The sequence below is a fragment of the Physeter macrocephalus genome, unplaced genomic scaffold (assembly GCF_002837175.3).
Source record: "Physeter macrocephalus isolate SW-GA unplaced genomic scaffold, ASM283717v5 random_22, whole genome shotgun sequence".
NCBI classification, from domain to species: Eukaryota; Metazoa; Chordata; class Mammalia; order Artiodactyla; family Physeteridae; genus Physeter; species Physeter macrocephalus.
Window position 1 is genome coordinate 78807 of NW_021145312.1, and position 18706 is coordinate 97512.

At 57.0% G+C, this 18706-nt stretch overlaps 1 protein-coding gene across 6 annotated transcripts in view; it reads left to right on the forward strand.

Moving 5' to 3' along the window:
• Positions 1-18664, forward strand: part of H6PD (hexose-6-phosphate dehydrogenase/glucose 1-dehydrogenase) — a 36861-nt gene extending 18197 nt beyond the window's left edge. For all 6 annotated transcript variants that reach the window (XM_007110296.3, XM_055082158.1, XM_028483396.2 and 3 more), the window contains 2 exons: positions 11704-11973; positions 13232-18664. In XM_007110296.3, coding sequence (XP_007110358.1) covers positions 11704-11973; positions 13232-14595 — 1634 coding nt within the window. In that variant the 3' untranslated portion in view covers positions 14596-18664. The remainder of the gene's footprint in view (positions 1-11703; positions 11974-13231) is intronic.
• The last annotated feature ends 42 nt before the right edge of the window (positions 18665-18706 follow it).

The following is an 18706-nucleotide window of genomic DNA, read 5'->3' on the forward strand; positions in this document are numbered from 1 at the left end:
CGTCGGCCCGCAGGACTGGAGGGTCTGCTTGGCCCCCGCGCCCTGGCCAGTGCTGCTCAGACGGAAGCTTTGGCCGGAGCGTGGCCTCCCTCCAGGGCCTGCCGTGTGCCCGGCTCTGGGTCGTGCTACACCCCAGGGTGCCTGCGGGCAAACCCCACGCGGTCATTGCTGCCCTTAGGGAGCGTGCAGTCCTGTTAAGTAGACTTGGCCCAGGTGCTGAAACGCTGGCTGGCAATGAACCCTGGGAGGTAAGCTGGCTTTCCTGTGAGTGTGGTGGAGACCGGCAGCCAGCACGAGGGCTCCCGGCCTTGTGTATTCAGTCCTGGCACCAGCGCCGGCGGTCCCCTCTGCCTCCTCCTCCCCTGCCCCCTGCTCACCTCCTGTCGCGCCTGTGCGTTCCTTCTCAGCTCACCGGTCACTTTGTTGGGGAGCCTCTGCTGACCGCACGCTCAGAGCGCACGTGCCTCCCTTCCCTGCCCCCCTGCGCTCCTGGCCTCGTCTCATCCCCGCCCCGTCTGCCTTTCCTAGCTCCTCGCTGGCACCTGGCACACACCTGGGAAGTGCTGACCAAACACCGCAGGAATGAGCGGTGTTGACCTGGGAGTAGGGACACCTGAGTGTCAGGCCTGTCTCTGCATCCAAGCGACCTCAGCACGTCCATTCCTGTCCCTCGTCGGTGAGGCCAGCGGGTTGTGTCGACAACAGCAGCTGAGGCCCCTTTGAGCTCCAGCGTTCCGTGATTCCATCACGTCTTGTGAGCACTGACTGTGTGTTCAAAGCATCGGTTCTTACCCCAAATCATTAAAGCTAATTCTTACTGTTTGCGGATGCCCCCAGTAGCCGTATGAGATGGGCAGTGTTATTAGCTTCCACCTACAGATGAGGTGTGGTGACGAGCCCAAGGTCACGGCCGGAAGTGGTGGAGCGGGTCCCGGTGCAGGCCGTCTGGCTCCGGCCCCGGGCTCTGCACCACTGCGGTCAGCTTGTCCCCACTGCTGTGTTCCGCAGCCTGAGCGGCAGTGCCAGAGGCCGCCGTCCCCACCCACAGCGTGCGCCTGGGCGGAGGGGAGGGCCCCTCGGGCTTGGATGGGGGACCAGGGGCTCTGTCTCTTTCTCTTTCCCTTGGTGATTCTCTTCAGCTTTCTCCCCTTTGTCTCTGAACGTGTGTTTAGTGCTGTAGAAGCTCTCTGGGGGCTGCAGTGATAGGTGTGAAACCCAGCCGCAGTCCCCTGATACCGCAGGGGTTCACTGGGGGAGGTAATATATCAGGACAAGCTCCACAGTGAGTGATGCAGATGGTGCTTTGGGGCGGGGGGGGGAGGGGAGGAGCAGTGGGCTGGGGTGTCAGGCAGGAGGCAGGCCTCGAAGGGCTTTGCTGTTCTTTAGGGGAGCTGGGTTGCTCCATCTGGAACCCATATGAGAAAAGAGGTGCTCTCCCCACTGCAGTGAGCCTTCGTGGGTCTCGGGGGTCCTTCCCAAGCCTCCCACGTTTCCCCTCCTGTCCTCAGCAAGGGCTCAGGCCGTGGGTTTCCTCCTTGTGCCTGTGTGTGTTGGGTGTCCTGACGGGAGTGAGGGCTGGGCTGTGCCCTGGCTTCATCTGCAGAGATGAGCTATAGATCCGGCGCTGAGAGTGTGGGGCGGGATGGGAGGAGGCCTCTGTCACCCCAGCTGTGGGCCGGGGGCAGGGGCCAGCAGCTCTCTGCCTGGGCCTGACACGGGGTCTTCTCTCCTGGCCCATTTCTGGCAACTCCTTCCCGGGCCCACCCTGGGTTGGGGAAGAGCCATGATGTCTGGAGTTACCAGTTGGCGTTGTTGCCTCTTATTTCTTCCAACCCTGCCACTCCATCCTTCTTGCTATCTGATGTCATTTGCAGGATCCCTGCGGAGCCAGGGGCTAGGCAGACTGCAGGCCTGCTTATCCTTGCGAAGGTACCTTTGGATGTTGGAGAAAGGAAAACAGAAGGCAAAACAGAAAGGCAGGGAGAGGCCTGGGCAGGTCTGTTTGCCACGGCAGGCCTATGGCAGGGAGAGTCTCGGGTTTCAACGACAACGTAACAGCCGAGGTCCAGGAAGGAGGGTGGCGCCGCGCCTCTGTCTTCAGGGCTGCTGTGTGTGGCCAGAGCTCAGGCCCTGTCGCCTTTGGGGTGTGGGCTCCGAGCAGTGGATCTCACTGCTGCTAACCCCAGAGCACGTGCTGCTTCGCTTGGCCCAGAGGCAGAGAGAGACAGAGCAGGGCAGGTGGCGGGGACCCACCAGCCCTGAGGTGCTTGCAGCCAGAGGGGGATAGTTCAGCCCACTGTCCTTGTCAGAGGTGGCCAGCAGGACTGCAGCTGTCCCGGGTGCTGGGTCTCCCTGGTCGGTGCATTTACCTGCTGGTTGGATACACGGGCGTTGGTAGTGTATACGCTGGGGTGACTTCCTGCCTCTGTGCCCATCCCCACAGGGTGGGCTGTGGACCTGGGTCCTCGGTAACAGTGAGAACACAGGGTTCTCCTCTTCTCTGTGTCTGTGTCTGTCTCTTCCCCCACCCCCCCCCGACCTTCTGTCTGCCTGTCTCTCTTTCCCCTGGGGCTCAGGGACCCAGAATGACAGGGTTCTCTGCATCCCGAGGAAGCGGCCTGGTACAGCCCTGTGGCCCCAGCACAGATCCTTGCTCTCCCCTCTGGGTCCTGTTTTGGAGCCCATCCCCCAGGGAGGTCCTGCAGGAGCTGGGGACCCTGCAGCCGCCCCACCATGGCCAGTAGGCCCTGTCCCAGCACATCAGGGCCTCGGCTGTACCTCCTCGTGGGGCTGGGGGTGGGAGGCTGCAGGAGGAAAGACTGCCCTCCCCGCCAGAGGTCACAGTGTCTTGATGTCGTTTGATGAGCTCAGCAGGCGAGCTGCCGCAGCAGGACCGAGCATGGCCAGCAAGCGTCCAGGCAGGATTCCGAGCCGCGTGGTCTGACCGTTAAGCAGAAGGACAGAGTGTGGCAGCACTCCCCCTCCCCCATCCCCCTCGCTGACTCCTGTGCCAGGAGGCCCCGGAGGGCCCAGCTCCTGGCGGCAGCCTAGACTGCGGCCTGAGTGCTGGAAAGAGAGGGGCTGCGGGTGCTGGCACGGGGGCTTCTGAGCTGCAGGGTGGTTTGGATGTCTCCCCGACCCCCAGCCCCACCATCCAGGCCCCCGGCTCCCCCGCTCCACGGCCGTGGGAGAGGTTTTTTCTCCTTTTCTGCTGTAGCCCCTGGCCCAGAGGAGTTTGCTGCAGTCAAGGCTGCTGCATAGGCAGGAGGGGGAGAGAGCAAAGGGGAGGTGGGAGGAGAAGTGGTCCTTCTGCAGCCCCAGCGCCCAGCTCGCTAGCAGCCTCATCTGGGGTACCCCTCTGGGGAGTCCCCATCCGGTGAGCCCCTGAGAGTCACAGAAACCCTGGGTACCTGCCGGGGTCTCCTGAAGCAGCACTCCGGGCCGTCCACAGAGTGACCTTGGCTGGGCCACTAGCCTGTGTGTGGAGGTGACCCCTGCCGGCCCTCATCGCGGCCACTGGGAAGGGCTCTGCTGAAACGGGGGCTGGTCGCTCATTGACTGAGGTGCAGCTGTGCAGGCCAGGCTGCCCTTTCTTGCGGGGGTGCTGGGATGTGGTCCCAGGTTGGTGGCCCCTCAGAACCCAAGCTCCTAACCACTGCGCCTGCAGCCTCAGTCTGTCCAGGCCGTTGGCAGTTGGCCTTCCTGCCAGAATGTGCTCGGGCCGTCTCTTTGCTGCCCTAGATTCCCCTCTGGCTGGAAGGCTCTTTTTTTTTTTTTTTTTTTTTTTTTTTGCAGGAGAAAGGAGGGAGACTTCCTGAGGACAGTGTAGCTGTCACTCCTTTGGGAGGGTCTCTGTTCTGACATTGGCATGATGCACGTTGACCTCCGAGGGTTGGAATGATCATTCCGTACCCCTCACTGAGGGACCAAGGCAGCCAGCATCCTCCCAGGTATGCACCAGCTGTCTTGCCTCACAGCCTGGTGTGTGAGGAGGGGCTGAGAGGTCACTCAGCTCCCCTTCCAGCCGTCTGTAGGGCTGTCTGCAAGGTGAGCCCAGGGCAGCTGCCGGGCCTCCCGCCCGTGGACCCTCACTCTCCTTGGCCCTCCGCCTTTTTATTTTTAGCGGTCCCAGAAGCTACTGGTAGAGGTGGCAGCTGGCTTTTAGGTTTTTTTTGTTTTGCTCGGAAAATCCGGACCTCCCACAGTGTGGAGGCGATGAGGAGGGGGTTTCTGGTCCCAGATCTGAAGGCTGCATCTTCAGCACAATCTCTACATAATGATGGTAACCCCTGTTACTTCTCTCTTGGGATTGTTTTAAGGATTAAAGCAGGTAATGTGCATGGAAATACTGTACAAATGGAGATGCTGTTCTCCTTCCAGGTTGGCAGGGAGGGGAAGAAGCAGTGTTCTCCGTCTCTCTGGGCTCCACGTGGCTTGTAGGTGACTTGTGTCGGGTTATATAAAGACCCGTAATTGATCTGCAATTCTCTCTTATGTCCATTTTTCACATAATATTATCCCTCTCTCTCACTTACATATGTATTTAAATTTCCATGTATTGACAATTTGTGTAATATATACCTTTCAGTAGCTCTGTGTTTCTGTTCAATTCTGTTTATATCACAGAATATGAATTATTCTATTATTAGGCATCTCAGTTTCCACTTTTTGCTATTTTAAATAGTACTTTGCACGCTTAAAAAAAATTAAGGTATGATTGACATACCATAAAATTTACCCTTTTTTAAAGCGTACAGTTCAGTAGTTTTTAATATATTTACACAGTCACGCAACCGTTATCTAATTCTAGAACATTTATGAGTGTTCTAAAAAGTATTTCTTCTTGGGCTTCCCTGGTGGCGCAGTGGCTGAGAGTCCGCCTGCCGATGCGGGGGACGCGGGTTCGTGCCCCGGTCCGGGAGGATCCCACGTGCCGCGGCGCGGCTGGGCCCGTGAGCCGTGGCCGCTGAGCCTGCGCGTCCGGAGCCTGTGCTACGCAACGGGAGAGGCCACAACAGTGAGAGGCCCGCGTACCGCAAAAAAAAAAAAAAAAAAAAAAAGGTATTTCTTCTTAAAGTATACTTCTGAAGTGGAATGACTAGGCCAGAAGGGTGAAAATGACTTCATGGCGATTATTACATCTTATCAGACTGTTTTCCAGAAAATTTGCAACAGCAGCGTCCGTCACTAGTGGTATTCCTACGGCTTTGCCCCCATCGGGCGCCCCGTCTCCCCTGTTCCTGCCCGTTTGGTAGGTTTGCAGCAGCTCTTCTCAGGCGTGTGGGACACAGCTGCTTCTGCCTCACGTGGGGTGCTGCCCCGTGAGGTTTCAGAGGGCAGCACGACCAAGGGGCAAAGTGACGGGTCTCCCGTGCTTGTGATCCTGTGACTTGGATGAGCTCTGGGTTTCAACAGTTTGGGAGCCAAGTTCATAGGGGTCTTTGTTCCTGTCGTCCCATCCCATCTGGTCGTGCTTTATTCTGTTCTTGTTCATGTATTGATGGGTTGCCCCTCAGCTTTCAACCTAGGAAGGATGCTAGGAGTCATCATGGATCATTTTCAGGAAAAATCAGTCCACAATAGCTGGTGGTAACCAGAAGAAATCACATTGTTGGGTGCCGTCAGGAGGACCAGCCCCTACCTTCCTCTCCCTGCCTGTCCTCTCCCCCATGAGGTGCCAGCCCTGGGCCTGATCACTCCACGTTAACTGGAAGTACAGCTGAGCAGGAAAGGATCAAAGTCCACAAACGTATGGGCTGTGCTGAACACAGGCGCACCTCCACCCCATCCCAAAGCTTGAGATTAAGGAATGAAGGGAGCTCTCTTTTACACAGCGGGTAGTAAACCTATGAATGCGTTCTCCCCAGGTGTGAGAGAGGATAAAAATAGGAAGGGGGCCACTTAGGGATTTGCTGAACTAATGACTAGTAAGCAGATAACAGGGCTTTCTAAGACTGCTGTGTTCTCTCCATAAAGAATTCATCTGTTCTCAAAGCTTTAATTATCCTCTTTACACTCTTTAATCTCCTGTATTTCATCGATTCTAAGACACATATTTTTACATATTTGAACCTCTCTAAAGCTGGGTTTACCATTGATGGGGTGAGATCGTTGAATTGGCAGCCTGTTTCTTAGTGGTGACAAAATAATGATGCTTTCACCATCATTGGCATCTTTGATGTGATGAGATTTAGTCTATCTCCAGCATTCATTGCCTTCCCAAGCCCTAGTATCATACCTCCAGCTACCCTTGAGGTATTTTCGCTGGATGTGTATCACCACGTCAGACCCAGCAGATTTAGAGCTTACACCATCATTGCATTTTTCTCACAAAATACCGTCTGCTTTTTCTAATAACTTCCTTATTTTCAAATGGTGACCATCCTCTGAGTTGCCCAGCTGGTAGCCTTTCTCTCACAGCCCCTGTAATAATAATGCTGGCCAATGTTTATTAGTGTTTCCTGCATGCCAGGCACGGTTCCAAGCCCCATTAATCCTCACAGCAGCCCTACAAGGCAGGTACTGGGACCAGTCCTCTCTTCTGTGTGATGCAGAGCCACTCGCCTGGGGTCACAGGGCTGAGAGGTGGCCGAGTGGCTACTTGAACCCGAGCAGCCTGGTTCCAGAGGCTCCAGATCACAACTCTTGCACTGCCTTTCATGGATCCAGCCAGTGACCATGCAGTCTTCACTCGTGCACTGAATAATGTCTCTGTGTCTCACGGTTTGCTCTGGCCCCTGTTACTTCCTTTGAGTGCAGCAAAAGCGGCCCCGTTGATTTCGTTTCCACCAGCCCCCTCTCTGTTCATCTTGCCAATCAGAGATGGCTTAACCTTCCCACTGCGCCTCCTTCAGGGTTCCACTTCCCTGCTCTTAACACCTTTTTAAAAAAAGTTTTATTGGTATACAACTCACATATCATACAGTTCACTTATTTAAAGTTTACAATTCAGTGGGTTTCGGTGTATTCACAGAGCTGTGCATCCATCACCACAATCAATTTTAGAACATTTTCATCACCCCGCAAAAGAAGCTCTGTACCTCCGATTTCCCCCTGCCCCCAGCCCCTGGCAACTGTTAACTTACTCTCTGTCTCTATGGATTTGCCTATTCTGGACATTTCATGTAAATAGAATATACAATGTGTGACTTTCTGTGTCTAACTTCTCTCACTAAGCGTCATGTTTTCAAGGTTCTCTGTGTCAGTGCTTCATTTCTTTTTCTTGCTGAATAACATTCTGTTGTGTGGATGGATGTAGCACATTTTATCCATTTATCAGTTGGTGGACATTTGGGTTGTTTCTACTTTTTGGCTATTGTGAAGGGAACTTTATTTTTATTTATTTATTTATTTATTTATGGCTGCGTTGGGTCTTCGTTGCTGCGCGCGGGCTTTCTCTATTTGCAGCGAGCGGGGGCTGCTTTTCGTTGCGGTGTGCGGGCTTCTCGTTGCAGTGGCTTCTCTTGTTGCAGAGCACCGGCTCTAGGCACGCGGGCTTCCGTAGTCGTGGCTCGTGGGCTCTAGAGCGCAGGCTCAGTAGTTGTGGCGCACGGGCTTAGTTGCTCTGTGGCATGTGGGATCTTCCCGGACCGGGGCTCCAACCCGTGTCCCCTGCATCGGCAGGCGGATTCTTAACCACTGCGCCACCAGGGAAGCCCTTGGCTATTGTGAATAACGCTGCTCTGAACATTCATGTACAAGTTTTTACGTGGAGATATGTTTTCATTTCTTTGGGGTATGTACCTAGGAGTGGAATTGCTGGATCATACAGTAACTCTGTTTAACTGGTGAGGTCAAGAACTTTTAATAGCTCCTCAAACCCCTCCGTCTAGTTTCCAAAGCCCTTTCCATCTGTTCTCGATATCTGCTCTTCCGAATCACAACCTGGCCGCTTCTGCCAGACCAGGCTCACCCTCACCGTCTGACCTGCGTGTCGGGGCCTCTGATCTCCGGCTCATGCTTCTCACCCCATCTAGGACATGGTCCAGGGGCAGAGTCAGCCCACACATATATTTCTTTGAGACACACAGCGGTTTAAAAAATCTGAATTCTTTGTGCAAGTGAGATTATACTTAATGATCCAGATTTCCATGTTCTCTAAAAATTGCAAGATTTGTTCACCGTGGGCCCACACCCCTGTGAGGTACCCCCCGCCTGACTGCAGCTGAGGGACACAGCCCTACCTTGTCCTTTTCACACCTTTCCTGGCCTGCTGAGTGCTGGGGTCCCTGACCTCTTACCTAGACCCATCCCTCCAAGACCCCGCTCGGCTTGCTACTTTGACCATCGTGCCGCACTTGCGAAAAGCTCCGCACAGGAGGCTGTTCAGATGGGAGCGCTGGGCGGCTACAGGGGAGCTGTGACGGCACGAAGAATTGCAGGCTCTGGGGCCAGCTGCCTGGGTTCATGTCTCATTTTTACCCCCTTATACCAGCTGTGTGACCTTGGGCCAGTTACCTGACTTCTGTGAACCTCAGTTTCCTTACATTTTAAAATGGGAGTAGCAGTAGGACCCCTTTATCTGTTGTTACTGTGAGGGGGTCAATGGACTGATATACATCTGTTATTATCAATATTCTCGTTACTGTCTTTTTCCTAATGTCTTCTCAGTGATAGTGTGCGAACTTTGGAGACCAGGCCGCGGCGGGGCTGGGAGCTCAGCCACGGCTTCTCAGCGGCAGGCACGCCGGGCTGGTTGTCCTGTGCGTCGGGGGTTCTGCCTCCTTGGCCAGAGCTGCAGCCTCACGCTCCACCCCTGAGGACGAGGGCACCTTCCCACGAGCCGGCTGTGGGCCTCACTTCCTGCCCCGCAGCGCTGGTGCCGCCACCAGGCCTGACCTGTGGGGCTGAACTCAGGGCAGGTGGTCCCTGCTCACCATCCAGCTGGCTCAAGAGAGATGGCAAAGCCGGGTCAGGGCAGGGGGGCCGGGCAGGTCTGAACCGGGAGCCACTTCTTCTTGTTTGTTTGAATTAAACATTGACCGGACAAACAAGAATGCTTACACAATCTAGGGAACATATGCAGAACTATGATGTGATGAATGCCAGGGTACCAGCCAACCTTGTGTCCCTCCCCCAAATTCTATCCCAGTCCCTGTCCTTTGCGTTCCAAGTTTCAGGTGGCCTTTCCCCTTGCTTCTCTTTATTGTTTCTATGTGTGTTCGGTTCCCTAAACAACATGCTGTTTCATTTCGAAGAGCCGTCACACTGTGTGTGTGTGAGAGTTGAGTGTTTCTGTCCCTTTAACCTGCATTCACCGTAATCTCTCCAGATCTGTCTTCTAATAACTGACTTTATTTCCAACTGTTCCTAATCCATAAAACCCATCTATGGAATTTCTAATTTCCCCTTATATTTTTCATTGATTGAAATGCTGTTTATTCTGGTCATTTTATGTCATATTTTCAAATTTAATTTTTATCAAAGCAGTCAGATTTCTTTCTCTCAGCATTGTGCCTTTGAGGCTGATTCCTGACGAGGTGTGTGAGTTCACTGTCTCGGCCGTGCAGCGCTCTGCAATGTGACTGTAGCAGTGCGTCTGGTGCTCGGGCTGCAGCAGGGAGCAGACAGGTGCAGTCCTACTTTGATGGAGCTTCAGGGACTCCAGGGAAGAGAGATAAACAGGCACCAAGTTAGTCAGGTGAACTGGCCAAAGACAGGACCCCCAGGAGGGGAGGCCAAGAGGTCGGTAAAAATCTTCTAGAAGCTGAGACCTGAAGGAAGAGTAGGAGTTGCTGGGTGGGAGAGCTGATCCCGTCTTATAGGTGATGCTCGTGAACCTTGGATAAATGACTGCTCTTCCTCTTGTGACGTCACCTTTTTCTGTATGTAAGGCTGTGATTGGCCCAAATCTTGGCAAGTCAGCTGAATGTGAACATGTCGTCTGAGCTGTTGTGCATTTGAACCCTAAGCCTTTAGACCATTGCGTTGTATGTATTTGAGTCACTGATAATCAGAGTTCATGCCGAGGTCTGGAGGAGGGAGAGTAATGTGTGTGGTTAACCAGTTCCTGACTCGTCCTAGCCCTGGGCCTCTGATTCTTTCCTCTCGCCTAGAGCCAGGACAGTCCTGGTACCCGCCGTGCGGGATCTCGTGGGTGTGACGGGGACAGTCCTGGTACCCGCCGTGCGGGATCTCGTGGGTGTGACGGGGACAGTCCTGGTACCCGCCATGCGGGATCTCGTGGGTGTGACCGGGGGGGCGGGTGCCTAGCATCTCCGCACTGTCCCAGGCACAGCAGGCGTCGCTGTTGTCACTGCCGGGCTCTGTGATCAGTGTTCTGTGTGTCACCCTCTTTTAGCCTCTCAGTAACTGTCCACCGGGCAACTTGCCGTCTCCACCTGTATGTCTTAAGCTTAAACACACCTAAAACGGAGCTCCTGGCTTCCCCTCCACCAGACCCTGCCTCTCCTAGTCTCCTCATCTCGGTAGATGCCGCCACTGCCGCCTTTGCTCAGGCCCGAGTCCTCGGAGTTGTCTTTGGCCCCTCCCTTGCCCGTGCTTACCCGCATCGGTCAGCGGGTCCAGTCAGTTCTGACCCCAGAAAGGATCGTCCGCTCCCTCCAGCTGCCATTTTTTTTTTTTTTTTTTTTTTTTTTTTTGTGGTATGCGGGCCTCCCTCTTCTGTGGCCTCTCCCGTTGCGGGGCACAGGCTCCGGACGCGCAGGCTCAGCGGGCCTGGCTCACGGGCCCAGCCGCTCCGCGGCATGTGGGATCCTCCCGGACCGGGGCGCGAACCCGGTTCCCCTGCATCGGCAGGCGGACGCGCAACCGCTGCGCCACCAGGGAAGCCCACAGCTGCCTTTTTGATGCCACTTTAGTCCAGGCCTCCCTGTCTCCCCCTGGGCAACCGCACAGCCTCCTCCTCGGTCTCCTCTTTCTGTAGCCACTCTCCCCGCAGCAGGCCGGGCATCCGCGAATGTACAGAAGATCTTGATGTTTGCTGCTTCAGACCCTCCAGTGGCTTCCCCGGAGCTTAGAAACAAGTCCAGCCTCGTCCTGGTGCTATGAGCCCTGCCCTCGTGCCTGCTCTCTCCCACTCGCCTCCTTCTGGACGCCTGGCAGCCGAGCTTGTTCCTGCCTCAAGGCTTTTCCTCTCGAAGCTCCCCTTCATCCGGAATGTTCTTCCCAGCTTCTTGCAGGGCTGCCTCTTCCGGTCTCAGAGGGGCCCGCCCGTTCCCCTCTGTCATGAGCTCAGTCTGTAACGTCTTTGTCGGCTTTTCTCCCTCCCATCTTCCCTCCCTCCCTCCCACTCACTGTAAGCTGCGGGCAAGGACCTGTCTGTTGCCCGGTGCCTCGTGCGCTTGGCAGGGGGTGGCAGTGAGCCCCATTTGATGGCAGGATGCAGAGCAGAGACTCAGAAGTCAGGTAACTCGTCAGGGACGTGCGCTAGCAGGCCACCCAGGCCCGCGCTGTAACGCGCAGGGCCAGACCTGCTGGCCAGGGCCCAGGATCCGCGCATGCAGTCTGGCCTCTGCTGGGAGCAGAGCCTTCCCCAGGCAGGTGCCTGGAGACGCCCAGGGGGTCTGACACCTTCTGGAAGAACGGTTCTCGTTGAAGGGAGGTGGCTCAGAGACGCCCGCGCTCCTTCCTTGCCCCGTGCTGCCCTGCGGGCCGCTCTCCGCACTGGGGGGTGTGGCTGCAGGGACCCGAAGCGCTCGTCAGGGGGCTGCTGCTTACGACCTTCGCCCTCCTCCCGCCCAGGTCGCACCAGCTTCTACGAGGAGTACGGCGTCATCGGCGACGTCCTGCAGAACCACCTGACCGAGATCCTCATGCTGGTGGCCATGGAGCTGCCCCTCAACATCAGCAGCTCGGAGGCGGTGCTGGGGCACAAGCTCCAGGCCTTCCGGGCCCTGCGGGGCCTGCAGAGGGGCAGCGCCGTCGTGGGCCAGTACCAGGCTTACCGCGGGCAGGTGCGCAGAGAGCTGCAGAAGCCAGACAGCTTCCACAGCCTGACGCCGACCTTTGCAGGTGGGCTCCGGGGCTGGGCACGGGCTGCCGGGCCGCCCCCACCCACGTTCCCCAGACGGAAGCAGTGCTGCCAACCCGGGCGCCCCTCAGGTGGGGGTGGAGGGACTTGAGGTGGGTTTTTCACCAGGCTGCTCAGTGGCGAGTACCAAGTGCCCCTGCCCCTCTGACCTCCCGCCAGCTCAGAGCGGCGGGTCGCCTGCGGGCTCCCTCTGGGAGGAGGACACCTCAGTGGCGGTCTCCATTCAGTCCACATCCACGGATCCTGCCGGGGCTCACCAGTCTGGGCTCAGACCTGGCTTTGCCCTTGTGGGGCTTACCTCAGCCCCCAGAGAGGCTGCAGGCCTGCCTGCTGCGGCCGGGGGCACCCCCAGCGGGCAGGCACCACGCTGGTCAGGCAGGTGCCCAGCGGGGCCATCCTCTGGACACTTGCACAGGCTCAGAGCTTTCTGGGGGAAGCTGGCTCCCTGCCACTGGGATAACAGCCGCCACAGCCAGAGCAGCAGCTGCTTGTCGGGCACTGACCACCACGTGCCTGGCACTTCACGTACACTATCTCGTTTGATCCTCGCGTGTACAGACGCATCAGGCAGGGTGTGATTATCATGCCCCTCTAGAGGTGAGGAACCGTGAGGCTCAGTCGAGTTGCCAAGACTTGCCCAAGGTCGCGCAGGACAGTACGTGGGAGAACCCGGCTTGGAACTCGAGTCCGGGGGGTGCTCGGCGTCCGGCTCTTCCCGCCGCGGTCCCCGCTGCGGGTCTCCTCCTGCACGGCAGTTCCCCGCTGGCCTGTGGCTGAGAGCCCTGTCCGCCCTCCCCTTCTCCCTGTGTGTGACGGCCTCAGCGCGTCCTGAGTGCTCTGCAAACGGGAAGGAAGTCCGTTTCCCTAGGAACCCACACCCCCTCAGTCAGGATCGCCGCTGCCTTGCCCCACCCTCCTTGAGACTCTTCTCAGAGCCTCTGGGTTGGAGCCTCTCAGCCCAGTTCCCCTTTGCTTGGGGACGATGACTCTGAGAGGTGCCTCAGGGAGCTGGGTGTCCGAGGTGGCCCCAGAGGCTGCTTTTCAAGCACCGACCGGGCAGAGAAGGTAACAGAAGAGGTGAAAGGTGGGGGTGAGGCTAGCGAGGCCAGGGGTGCCCAGAGGAGGGCTTGGAGAGGGGAAGGCCTGCCGGCAGGAAGGAAAGGAGAAGAAGGCGAGTGGGCCGAGAGGACCTGGTTCTTATGCTGGAGCATCACCCCCACTGTCCCCCTGTCACCCCAGGCATCCTCGTGCACATAGACAACCTTCGCTGGGAGGGTGTCCCTTTCATCCTGATGTCCGGCAAAGCCTTGGATGAGAGAGTGGGCTACGTTCGGATCTTGTTCAAGGACCAGGCGTACTGTGCCCAGAGCGAGAAGCGCTGGGTGCCGGCCCAGAGCCACTGCCTTCCTCAGCAGATCATCTTCTACATTGGCCACGGTGAGCTGGGCGGCCCAGCCGTGCTGGTCAGCAGGAACCTGTTCAGGCCCTCCCTGCCCTCCGCCGGCTGGAAGGAAGTGGAGGGCCAGCCTGGGCTTCGCCTCTTCGGCCGCCCTCTGTCTGATTACTACGCCTACAGCCCTGTGAGGGAGCAGGACGCCTACTCCATCCTCATCTCTCATATCTTCCACCGCCGGAAGGACTCCTTCATCACCATGGACAACTTGCTGGCTTCCTGGGTCTTCTGGACGCCCTTGCTGGACAGCCTGGCCCACGAGGTCCCACGCCTCTACCCAGGAGGAGCAGAGAATGGACACCTGTTGGACTTTGAGTTCAGTGGCAGCCACTTGTCCTTCTCCCAGCCGCCACTGGAGCAGCTGGTGCCGGGGCTGGATTCCGCTCCGATGCCCAGCGACTTCCAGGTTCTCAGGGCCAAGTACCGAGACAGCCCGCTGATATCGGCCTGGCCGGAGGAGCTGATCGCCAGGCTGGCCGGCGACATCGAGGCTGCGGCTGTGCAGGCTGTGAGGCGCTTTGGCCAGTTCCACCTGGCACTCTCGGGCGGCTCGAGCCCCGTGGCCCTGTTCCAGCAGCTGGCCACGGGGCACTACGGCTTCCCCTGGGCCCACACGCACCTGTGGCTGGTGGACGAGCGCTGCGTCCCGCTCTGGGACCCCGAGTCCAACTTCCAGGGCCTGCAGGCTCACCTGCTGCAGCACGTGCGTGTCCCGCACTACAACGTCCACCCCATGCCCGTGCGCCGGCGCCAGCGGCTCTGCGCCGAGGAGGACCAGGGCGCCCAGGCCTACGCCGAGGAGATCTCCACCCTGGTGACCAACGGCAGCTTCGACCTGGTGCTGCTGGGCATGGGCACGGACGGGCACACGGCCTCCCTCTTCCCTCAGTCACCCGTCGGCCTGGACGGCAAGCAGCTGGTGGTGCTGACCACGAGCCCCTCCGGCCCGCACCGGCGCATGAGCCTCAGCCTGCCCGCCATCAACCGCGCCCGCAAGGTGGCGGTCCTGGTCATGGGCCGGATGAAGCGCGAGATCGCCATGCTGGTGAGCCGCGTGGGCCGCGAGCCCAAGAAGTGGCCCATCTCGGGCGTCCTGCCTGATTCTGGCCAGCTGGTGTGGTACATGGACTATGACGCGTTTCTGGGGTGACGGTGCCTTTGCCCTGCGCTCACCGCCGCGCTTTCCTTCACCCATCCTCTCGCCGCTCTCTCAGTCCTGCCCCGGCCCGCGTGCCCTGCTCTCTGGAATCTGATGCCTCGTGGTCAGGGAAGGACAAAGCCCTTCCCCAACCCCTGTGACTGTCCCTGCCTAGTGGTGGTGGGTACACACCGCAACAAGGAAGAAATGGAATCTCTGCTCGTGAGAAGCTTCAAATCCAAGTCAGGAGAGAAATGTCCACCTTGAGAAAAGACCTGCGGCAGTTACGTGTGAACACCAACGAGCACAAAATAGGACGGTCTGAAGGCTCCCCGCTTGAGCAGGAGTGTGGTGGGCCGAGGTTAATGGGGGGCTTCCTGCGGGCCGGGACCCTTCGACCAGCTCTGGTGGAAAAGCAGAACGTGGATGGTAGAGAGCAGGAGCCCAGGCACCAGTGGCCCTGTGCCCCGCACAGAGCAGGCTGCTGGGAGCCCTCACCTCTCCTGCGTCCCCTTCTTCCTGAGCCTCTGACTCAGCCTGCTGTCCTGTCTCCTCCAGGGCCACCTCCACCTGCTCTGCATCTCGGGTCTCTTTCTTTTCAGTCTCGACCTTGGAGCTCTTCCCACACCCTCTCTGTTTCTTTGCTGTCCCTCAGACGCCCCATTTATGGACAGATGATGATGACAGTAACACGGTGACAAACAAGATGTTAAAATGGATCCAGAAATCGTGCGGCTGTGGTTTGCAGCTCCTTTTCTCAGTAGATGGATTTCTCTGATGGCAGGAGGCTCTGGTTCCCCAGCTCTGTCAGGGAAGACCACTGCCCCACGCTTGCGCTCCTGTCCCCAGCCAACTCTGCGTGAAACACACTGGAGATAGACGATCAGGCCATTCCAGGGATCCCACATTTAAGAGGGTCCTTTGTGTCTCAGGGGACTTCCCAGTGAGTGTTTCCACTCTCGGTGTCCCCTCTTCTTTTACCTGGGAAGGTCCAGTTAAATCTTTCTCTGACGGTGACATCTCATTTGGGGGGAGAGATGTGACATCAGGTGATCGCGACCGTCCAGGTGCTCTGATCCGACCAGGCTGAGCCAGGCCTCCCTGGTGGGGCCCTGCAGCTCATGTCAGCACTGGCTGCCCACGACTGTCTCAGGGACTTGACTGACGGTCAGCGCCGAGGGGGGGTGCCGCCTGCCCTTCTCATACTACCTCGTGGCGGCATCGGCCTCCCGTCTGCCGGTCCCTCCTGCCAGCACTCACCTCACCACTAACACGTTGCTGAAGATCTGGGGGAAACCGACAAGCTTCTCGTTAAGAGTAGGTGGGTACTCCGCTCCTGAGAAGCCATGGGTCGGTAATACCTGTTTTTCTGAAACCCCCAAGGCAGGGGCGTCTCCAGAATTCTTTTTTAAAAATCAAAATTCTCAGGACACTTTTTTTTTTTTGGCTGCGTTGGGTCTTCATTGCTGCTCAGGCTTTCTCTAGTTGGGGCGAGCGGGGGCTACTCTTCGTTGTGGTGTGCGGGCTTCTCTTGTTGCGGAGCAGGGGCTCTAGGTGCGCGGGCTTCAGTAGTTGTGGCACGTGGGCTCAGTAGTTGTGGCTCACAGGCTCTAGAGCGCAGGCTCAGTAGTTGTGGCGCGTGGGCTTAGTTGCTCCGCGGCACGTGGGATCTTCCTGGACCAGGGCTCGAACCCGTGTCCCTTGCATTGGCAGGCGGATTCTTAGCCACTGAGCCACCAGGGAAGCCCTCTCAGGACACATTTAATTTTTATTTCAACTTCCCATGTAGCCATGTCCCCAAGATATGTCAGTAAAGGATAAGACAGGTATTTCCGTGTAACTGTTTCCCCATCTTATAGTCATATTTTGTATCAGGCAGATACATCTGATCAGGCAAGATACAAAGTGTCAAGGTCACAACAAGGGCTTACCTGGGTGAGAAGAAGCATCATGAAATCTGTTTCTCTACATTTGATTGTTTACACTTTTTTCAAGGCAGTTTACACTTCTTCAATAATTTAAAAGAGTTCTTGCTGTGATTTGAGATGTGTGCATGTGAGGTGGGCTCTGGCGGGGGGGGGGCCCTGCACCTGTTGACATTTGGCTTCCCCCGGTCTCCAACGACCCGGTCCAGACAGGACATCTCTCTTTAGGCCAAGAGAGCTCACCTTGGCCCAAAAGAGCACAGTGCCGGGGTCAGGAAGTCCCCTCCCTTTCTGAAGAGTCAGCATTTTAGCTTTGCTGCACCTGGTGGGCCGGCCTGCAGGAGCGGACAGACACGTGGTTGTCGGCCGAGTGCCGCCTCTGGCCACGTGGGGGCGCCCACGCACCATCCCTGCTGTCTGGAGCGCGGAGGCGTTTCCCCTCCGCGCAGGTTCCTGCGCTTCCCCGGCCTCCTGGCTCTGAGCAACGCCCCCACCCCCACTCCCCACGCCCCCCGCCCCCGCCGTTGTTCTTTAGGAACTTCTTCCTCTGCAAGAAAGAAGGGGACCTCCACATACCTGAGTGTCGCTGCAAGACCATTTCTGAATAATAGTGAGTCACTGCGGGCCTGAGCCTGGCACGTCCTATTTTCATCCGTGGAGAGCGCCTCTAGGGGCAGGGGCGGGTTTCCTTTCCGGAATCAAGTGCCGTCTTAAAGTCACACCAGGAGGATCCACTGGGAGACACTGTCGTATCCCTGCTTCCGCCTGCTCCCTTTCCCCTTTCCCTCCCTTGTCCCGGCACGGTGGTTTTCAAACTTTTTGGATCATGATCCACAGCCGAAAACACATTTTCCGTCATGAGTCAGTGATCACATTCATGCATGAATCTACGTCTCAAGCAAAAAAGTTTCATAAAGGAATTCTCACTCTGAGAATTCAGGATACCTTCTCTAATTTTTATTTTTAAAAATGCTGCTTGTAATTTGCTAAATTGAGTTGATACATAGTTTGAGAAGTGCTGCTCTAATCTGACTTTACCCTGTGGTATAAGCCGAGGCCCCAGGGTTTGGAAGGGAGCACAGGAGCCCAGCTCACACAGGGAATGCTCATGACCGCACTGGGACTGGTACCCAGGCTTTCCGTTCTTGCAGCTTCACGCCTCGGACCAGTCCCAGGTGGTGCTGCTCCAGCCTCTGTGGTGGGATGCTTGCTTCCTCCGTCATGAGGGAGGGGAGGAGTAAGTGTTGAAGACAAGGTGACCAGAACGCTGGGGCTTGTGGGAGCGATGCCAATGTGCCCTTTACAGAAGGGTGATACGTTCCAGGCTCAGTACTAAACGCTTTGCACTGTGTGGCCTTGTGTAGTCTTTACGACAATCCTGTGAGGAGGTGGCGGAATCCTGATTTACCAATGATTTTGAAACTGAAACTGGAGTTGTCTAATGACGACAGGCCAGTTGTTCTAAGCCAGACGTGGACCCCAAGCCTTCAGGGTTCTAGACGTGTGCTCCCAGCCACCCTGCGCTGCCGCCACCTCCCCAGGGAGCTCGGTGCAGCCGCGGTTCCCAGAACCCAGGCTCTCGGAGCAGGCCCCACGTCAGAGGCCCTGTGGGCCTGTGAAAGGCAGCAGGGCCCCTCCTCCCGGAAGCCGGGTCAAATCCCCGTCTCTAGAGCAGGCGTTACTACCATTAGCTGCAGGGAAAGAATTTGGGACTTTCCGGATTGCTGTAAGCTAGATTCTGATTTTGCTCCGGGAGCAAAGTTTTCTGTTAACCACAAGTGTGAACAGTCCTGTTGACCTGCCCGGCTTCTCATTTCTCTGCAGACAGTGCTTTCTTCCCAGTCCTGGGCCTCCCGCGGCGCAGCACATCCCAAGCTCTCTGCCAGCGGGCGCTGTTCCAGAACACTCCCTCGAGGGCCGCTGTTCCAGAACACAGGGCTTGGTCTCCCTGGTCTGGGGGCTTCCTCCTCCCCATTTGTACAGAGAGCTGGGGACGGTGTGACTGAGAAAGGGAGGGAGACGCTTCTGCAGAACCTCAAGTGGCAGTTTCCTACAAGTTTTCAGAAACAAGAGTTTTTTTTTCCCCTCGACAAAAATACATGCAACCTCGCAGGAGCAGCTTCTGCATCAGCTTTACCAGCTCTTTTTTTTTTTTTTTTTTTTTTTTTGCGGTACGTGGCCTCACCCGTTGCGGAGCA